Raw genomic sequence first — 8,425 nt, forward strand, 5'->3', positions numbered from 1 at the left:
ATGCCTCACCATATTGCTGTCGTTTTGAGGGCTTGCGGAGGAGTAACTCGTTATTAACATCACATTCAGTGTCTTCCCACGACTATTACTACTTGCTTTACATCACACCGACACAGATAGGTCTTATAGCGACAATAGGAGAGGAAAGGTCTAGGAGTGGGAAAGAAGCGGCCATGGCCTTAAGATAACAGCCCCAGCATTTGCCTGTTCTGAAAATGGGAAACCACAGAAAACCATCTTCGGGCTTGCTGACAGTGGGATTCGAACCCACTATCTCCCGGATACAAGTTCACAGCTGCAAGACCCTAACCGCACGGCCAACTCACCTTGTCTTCCCATGACTTTTGGCCACTCAGTGTAAATAGTCTAATGAATGTGCACAATGGAAAAAATCATAACTGAAACTCTCTTTGCCTGGTTATTAGTAATGGTGCGGCTATTCATACTGTTTCAATAAATTTAATGTTGGTTAAGTAATGGAAAGGAGCAAGTATGAGACATATAAATACATAGCTTTTTATTTTGAGTACAATCAATGAACATTTATTGCATTTAGGACTATGGTGTTGTGGAAGAGCAGTGCAATCCATATCAGGGCCAGGATGGTCCCTGTACATTAGACGTGTGCCCACGCTACTACACATCTGAATATCAGTACGTAGGAGGTAAGCATATATAAATACTGTATTTAGTATAAGGAATTGTTACACTGACCAACATTGCAGAAATTTATTTTCAACTTGTACCATAAAATAAGAGTACATACATTAACAAACCTAACACTGAAGTTCATCGAATAATTTAGTACAAGTTCATCAAAGTTTATAGTAGGAAAAAAAGAAGTCTTGCTGTCCATAAGAGAGTTTCACTTTCTTTTAAATTTTATTTTAAATCATAGATTATTCATATAATCTGGGAATGGGAAAAAGAACTGGACAGAAAAGAACTCCTTAACCAAATATACATTGGAGGATCAAAAAGTGGTGTCATGATTAATTGCTTTGCCTTTGTTGGAATACTGACACAGCAATAGAACAGCTGAATGTACTAAAACTACAAGCAGAAAAGGCAAGACTAAAGATTTCTTTTGAAAAAACTAAATATATAACAAACATCAAAATAGCCTCTCGGTACCTGAAGACAGAACACGGTTAAAATAGAAAGAGTTGATAGCTTTAAGTACTTGGGTGAAATAGTGCAACTGAAAACTAATGAAAGAGAAGCACACAACATTAGATGGGAGAAGATGGCTGCAGCTTTTTGTAGGACATATCCTATATACAAGAAGAAAGCCATCTCCAGGCAAGCTAAACTAAGGCACTACAATACAGTGATTTAAACGGAATGTCTGTACGCTAGTGAATGCCCACCAAATGACAGGGAAAGCGGGACTGAGAGAAGCTGAAAAATTTGAATGAGGGATCCTTCACAAAATAATGGGTCCAAAGATTTTGGATGGACAGTATAGGTTGCGAGGAAGGGAAGAACTTTACAATGACAATGAAAGACTAATTGAGTCCATGAAAAAACAGAGACTTAAATTCAATGGGCATTTATTTAGAATGGATGAGAAGAGACTAATGAAAATGATTTTCACAATACTAGACAGCAGAACTAAAGTGTCGGACAATTGGTTCAGGGAGGTGAGAAAGGATTTCAAACAGGTGGGACTAAATTCAGAAGACATCTTAAACCAAACAAAGTTTAGGTCAGTGATCGACAAATTCCAGGGATTCCATGATGAACCAAAACTTAACCGTGGGTGGACGGAAGAAAGAAGACAGGCTGCCAGAGAAAGGATGCTAAAGTTTTGGGCTGTGAAGGAGGTTTCTAGAAACATGTAACTGTTACCTAATGTGGTCTCTAATGGCCATAAATGAAAATATATATGAAAATGAAAACCTACAACCTGTTTTGCAGTCACTGACCGGGTCAGGGATGGAATGAATGAAGCCCCCATCTTGCGGCAAGGATAGGAATTGTGCCACCTGCCAAGGCCTGTCGCACTCCTCTGGGGCAATGATTAATGCCTGACAGATGAAATGAAATGATAATGGAGTGTGTTGCTGGAATGAAAGATGACAGGAAAACCGGAGTACCCAGAGAAAAACCTGTCCCGCCTCCACTTTGTCCAGCACAAATCTCACATGGAGTGACCGGGATTTGAACCACGGAACCCAGCGGTGAGAGGCCGACGCACTGCCGCCTGAGCCACGGAGGCTGTGAATATATATATATATAATTATAAAAGTAGCTACTTTCTTCTTATAAGGCAGTTTCATATACCTCTGAATGTGGTATAATGTTTTTCTATTCAAACGGAAATCTTTACATTTTTTGTCATGGCATTTGATTTTTATTTTTGACCAAAAAAATTTCCGCCACAGAAACACACAGTAGTGAATAAATCCCTCCACATAGGGTTGGCATCAGGAAGGACATTTGGCAATAAAACTGGGCCAAATCCACATCTAGTACTGACCTGACCTTAATAAATTGGGAGAAAAGTTGGGAAGAAGAAGAAGAATGAAGATGACTATCAAAAGGAACAAGCACTCAGAGAGGGAATCTTAAAGAAGAGGGAGGGGCAGAAGGGACTCCCTAGGTCTCAGATGCATTTATACTGCAGAGATGGAAGGAAAAAACAATGTGAGATGGCCTACAATGTCCAAGGTCCCTAAAATTGATCAACAATAGCATAACAGTGACTGACTGTCTCTTCAGCTTTTCTCTATTTTACTGATGAGATTTCTCTTTTCATACTTCTCTTAGCACTATGGTGCTTTTTCCTTTCAGTCCATCTAGTTTGGTTTAATTTGTCCAAAACCACACCGCAGCTGCTTCAAAGCCTGTCCTTCTCTTATTTTCTCAGCGTCCACGTTCCACTTCAATATCTTAATACATTTGACACTTAAAACTTAACAAACCTCTTCCTGGTTTCAAGACTTATGTTTTTATTGATTAACAAATTCTCTATTCTTAATATAATCTATTAAACAATGCTGCACTCCTATTATTACTCTTCTATTAATCTATTTCCAGGATATTATGGTGGCTGTAATGAACTGCAAATGCAACTGGCCTTGGTCCGAGAAGGTCCCTTGTCAGTTTCGTTTGAAGTGGAGAGTGACTTTTATCATTATGAAGGAGGAATATACCACCATACAAATGCTTTCAGCTTTGATCCCTTTGTGGTGAGTACAATTTCCTTGGTTACATCAGTACATAATCAAATAAATATGCTCAACTTGACAGTCTCATTTCATATTTAAGGAAATATTTTTAACTACATTGGAATTTAAGAAATAAAATATTATGTTTAGAGCATAATTCTAACTAACCAATCCATGCCTACTTAAGGAACTGTTCTGAGTACACATATTGTGGACCACAAGCGGACATTTGGAACTGTCCCATATGAGTTTTTCTTCGCATTTAATTAATTTGTTAGGCTAGAGGTGGGTGACGCAGTTCTTCTGTTTTTTCCAAACAATTTTAAAAGCTTCCTAAATGGAACACATTCTTTAAACTTCAAAAAAAAAAATGAAAAAATGAAAAGGGCTCTGAAAAGAATCATATTATTGTCAGTTTCTAAACAATACAATATTGAGAAGGATATTTAGAAGTATCGTAAAAGTGACTAATCACGAATCCATGTCAGAAGAAAGAGAATTTTCTGATGAATATAATTACAATGACAGGAACAGTTTACTTGAAAAAATGACATAATTATAACCATGCAAGGAAGGATGGTACATACAAAGAGGAGTTGTGAACAGGAAATAGTCAAATATTTCCAATATACAATCTACAGCTCAGGAATATTCAAACATTGATTTATGCAAAAGAAAATAGAAATAAAAATGTATAAATATTTTTATTCTGGTTTATTAAATATACAGTATATTTAAAAGTAAATCTACTTTCCAAGAAATAAATAGAAGATATCTTGGTCTATAGGTGATAAGGTTCCAATAGGTTAAGGACATGCTGTATCTCAGTATTATCTATCTTTAATGCATTTAATAATAGCATTTTTTTTAAATCTTGACAAAATGGTATTGAAACTGAACTTTTGTTGAATTGTTGAACTTGGTCCAACAGCAAGTTTTCAATGGTGTTTACTCATTGGGTAGTGGGTGATTATTGTTTAAAGGTGAAATACAATAAGACAGTTGTCCTCTTACATCTCATTTACTGTAGACAACCAAGGTTTCATCACACATGATATTGTTGGAAAGAACTTTTGAATTTAAGATCAGAGCAAATGCCAGGTTTCTGGTCAACAGTCAGAAGTCTGGATGATAATTCCCACTTGTACAGTTCTGGAAAATAATTTTACAGTCACTTTCAAAGATTGTACCACAGTTCTACAAAATAATTTGACAATTACTTTCAAAGATTGTTCTTCTCTATATGCAAAAGAACAACTTTTGAGTATTAATCAGTATATTAAGCAAGGTGTTTACAGGAATTTTGTAAAGGAAGGAGTGATCAATGGTGGAGTGTAAATTAGATGAAAGCCAGGGTGGTTTCAGACGACAGATGGGCTGTCGGTACCATATTTTCAGCATGCATCAAGTAATTAAAAAAAAAAAAAGAAGAATAAACAGATGTTAATGTTCCACATATAAAGACAGAAGGAATATGACTGAGAACCAAGGGAAAAGATGTTCACTGTACTGAAAAATTATGGGACTAGCAATAGGTTATTACAGGCAATCAAAGGTTTTTAAGGTATATTGACAAGCAGGTTGCAGTGAGAACTGATGATAGAATGAGTCCTGGGTTGAAAGTAATTACAGGGGTTAGACAATGCTGTAATCTTTCACCTTCGTTGTTCTAGTATTCATGGATCGTATACTGTAAGATATAAAATGGCAAGGAGGGATTCAGTTAGGTGGAAATATATAAGCAGTTTGGTCTATGCCAATGACTTGATCTTAATAGCATATTGTGCTGAAAGCCTGCAATCTAATATCTGGGAACTTGAAAAGTAGTGCAGCAAGTTTGATGTGAAAATCAGTATTTCCAATAAGTTACTAAAGTAATGTCAGTAGGGAAGAAACCTAAGAGGATTGAATATAAGATCAAGAATGCAGAACTGGAACAGGTGGATTATTTCAAGTATTTAAGATATGGTGTATATTTTCTTAAATGGTGGTGTAGCTTACCAAGTAAAATTGAATAAAGGTGCAGCAAGGCTAATGCAGTGAGCTCATAGTTATGATCAACAGAATTCTGTAAGAAAGAAATCAGCTCCTGGATGAAACTATTGTATTTTTCCATCCGTCTGTTTTTGGACTGGTTCTACTGCGTGGGAGGGAAAGTTAGGTGGGCTCAGGATATCTTATTTATTAGTTGGAAGTTACAGACATGAAAGTAGCAAGAATTATTGCTGCTACAAACAGATGGGAACAATGGCAGGAGGATACTTAGAATAAGAAGGTAGAGGCTAAGTTAACAATAAACTTGATGGATGAAGCTGTAATGCATGAAGTGACTTCAGTGGTGGGGTTATGTGAGGAAAATGGAAGGTGATGGGTTACCAAGGAGATAATGGACTGAAGGGTAAGAGGGAGCAAAGGAAGACCACGACAATGATGGTTGGACTTAGTTTCTAATAATTGATAAGAGGTGTGGAACTAAACATGGCCATGAAGCTAGTTTTAAATAGAGGATTGTTGAGGAGAGAACCATTCTATTTGAAGATGGCAGTGTATGAAGAAGTGGAGATTGTCCTTGTCCTTCCTTGTGTTTTATTTTATTTCCTCTTCCCATGCTGACCTTTCATTGCATTCATCCTACAAAGTGGTGTCATAAAACAACTGGAACGATATTTTTGTGTTTCAATAATCCCGCGCTGGAGTTTGCAGGTGGTAGTATTGGAATGGTCTGACCCTCAGTGACACAGTGCAAAGCACGTCACTCGCCTCAGGCTTCTCAGTTGCAGAGGAGCAGCTGAGGAAGGAGGCCGTGTTCGTTGTACCCAACAGCATGCTTCAATTAGATTTTGTGTTCTCCTGGACAAAACTCCAACAAAAACAGTGGAAATGTTGCAGCAAGCTTACAGAGAGGAAGCCATGGAAAAGATGCAAGTTTTTGAGAGGCACAAACGCTTTAAGGAGGGTAAAGCTGATCTTGAGGATGCTCCACGCCCCAAAAGACCCTCAACTTCGAAAACCAACATCAGTGTGAACACAATTGATGTCATGTGGTGGAAAGACAGCCGTTTAACCATTGAACAGATTGCTGGAATGACAAACATCTCCTATGGATCAGCCAAAGACATACGCAATGTTCTAGGGCGTAGAAAACTTTCAGTGAAGTGGGTGCCACATGTGATGAATGATGAACAGAAGGCTCACCGTGTGATGGCATGTCAAGAATAGAAATGAACAGGGTTATCACATGTGAAGAGTCCTGGTTCCATCATTATGACCCAGTGACAAAACAGCAAAGTGCCCAATGGAAACATCCTTCTTCCAGTCCACGACCCAAAAAGGCCAAAGTTCAGGCGAGTGCAGGGGAAGTTTTTTCTTTTTGCTAGTGGCTTTACGTCGCACTGACACAGATAGGTCTTATGGCAATGATGGAATAGGAAAGGCATAGGAGATGGAAGGAAGCAGTCGTGGCCTTAGTTAAGGTACAGCCCCAGCATTTGCCTGGTGTGAAAATGGGAAACCACGGAAAACCATCTTCAGGGCTGCCGACAGTGGGATTCAAACCCACTATCTCCCGGAGGCAAGCTCACAGCCGTGTGCCCCTAACCGCATGGCCAACTTGCCCGGTTGCAGGGAAAATCATGCACCTTTCTGATAAGCAGTGTATTATGTACAATCATGTAGTGAAAATAAAAGCAACGTACTGTTACTGCTGTTTACTACTGTGAAGTGTTAAAGGGGCCACTGGAAAGAAAAATTGCAGGAAAAAATACAAAACTTTGCTCAAATGGGATGGATCCTGCACCAGGATAATGCACCTGCACATTGGCCAATCAAAACACAAGGCACAATAACCGGATTGGGCATTGAAGTGATGCCACATCCACCTTATTCACCAGACCTAGCACCATGTAACTTCTACCTATTTCCTGCAGTGAAAAAGGAAATTCGGGGTTGTCATTTTTAAAGTGATCAAGAAGTAAACAATGCAATTTCGGTTATACTCAACAGAGCATCAAGAAAGGGCTTCGAGAAGTGTTTTAAATAGTGGACTGAACGCTGGAACCATTGTATTGTGTCTGAGTGAGAATACTTTGAAGGTCTGTAAGTGAATTTGAATAAAGGTAGCCAGTATTTTACTGTAATAAAATAATTCTGGTTATTTTTTGACACCCCTTCAAATTATGTGTTTCTTTCAATGTTCCTATCTTTCTATTTATGACTTGATTTGCACTTGTTTGTTCCTTTCCATTAATTATACATCTATGATGATGACCTAATGATTGGCAATGTAATATTCTCTGTGCAGCTTGTGAACCATGCAGTCCTGCTAGTAGGATATGGAGTAGATGAAATTACTGGAGAGAATTACTGGATAGTGAGAAACAGCTGGGGAGACTCTTGGGGCGAGAATGGATATTTCCGCATCCGGCGAGGTACCAATGAAGTGGGTATCGAGAGTATTGCAGTCATTGCAACTCCCATTCCATTCTAACATTTCAAAGAGTGAAAAATGCATTGCATTTTGAATTACACAAGGACTTGGTAGATGCCAGTCACCACTATGGAGAAGAAAACAACACCAACATCTTTTTATATGTATCATCCTGGTCCTGAAAACAAAAAGACTAACTATTGTGCTTTCCTAATTGCCTAGTACGTTTGTGCCACCATTGGTTGTTACGGTTTCCCTGTAATTGCATAACCTCTGGTGGTGCTATTTGAGGATCCAGCCAGCCTCTGGGCTGATGACCTAACAGACAGACAATTGATAGACTTACCAAACAAGTGCTGTGAAAGTTATTTTAACATTTTTTTTTACTCTGTATTTTTCAGTTCTCTGGTATTTTTTTAAATGTAAAGAAGAAAATGAGCAAACAAAACCACAGATAAAAAAATGTCATATAAAACATTGAAATAAATTACAGTATTTTACCAGAATGCCTTTTCTTATATAAATGTATTGAGTACCTATCTAAACTAGTTATTATTTTCTTTTTGTACTATGGTTAACTTCCACCTTGTATGAAGGCAGCAGCCGAACATTTTGATCCATGTTTTTACTTTATATGCACTCTATCCACATGTGCTCACACAGTAAGTCACTGTTCACCATATCCTACCTTTACAGCTTTCTCTCCTGAGCATTCACCATTTATGTTGCATTTTGATAAATTCTAGAGAAATCTTTCTCTACAAGGACAATCACAACCTACTCACAACACATGATGTGTAACTGTTAAAGATGTTTATACAACACT

At 38.0% G+C, this 8,425-nt stretch overlaps 1 protein-coding gene across 1 annotated transcript in view; it reads left to right on the forward strand.

Moving 5' to 3' along the window:
- The window catches only part of LOC136878873 (dipeptidyl peptidase 1), a 78,835-nt gene extending 70,730 nt beyond the window's left edge, over nt 1-8,105 (forward strand). The window contains exons 8-10 of the mRNA XM_067152431.2: nt 557-665; nt 3,043-3,194; nt 7,474-8,105. Coding sequence (XP_067008532.2) covers nt 557-665; nt 3,043-3,194; nt 7,474-7,659 — 447 coding nt within the window. The 3' untranslated portion in view covers nt 7,660-8,105. The remainder of the gene's footprint in view (nt 1-556; nt 666-3,042; nt 3,195-7,473) is intronic.
- The last annotated feature ends 320 nt before the right edge of the window (nt 8,106-8,425 follow it).

The sequence above is a fragment of the Anabrus simplex genome, chromosome 8 (assembly GCF_040414725.1).
Source record: "Anabrus simplex isolate iqAnaSimp1 chromosome 8, ASM4041472v1, whole genome shotgun sequence".
Taxonomy (NCBI): Eukaryota; Metazoa; Arthropoda; class Insecta; order Orthoptera; family Tettigoniidae; genus Anabrus; species Anabrus simplex.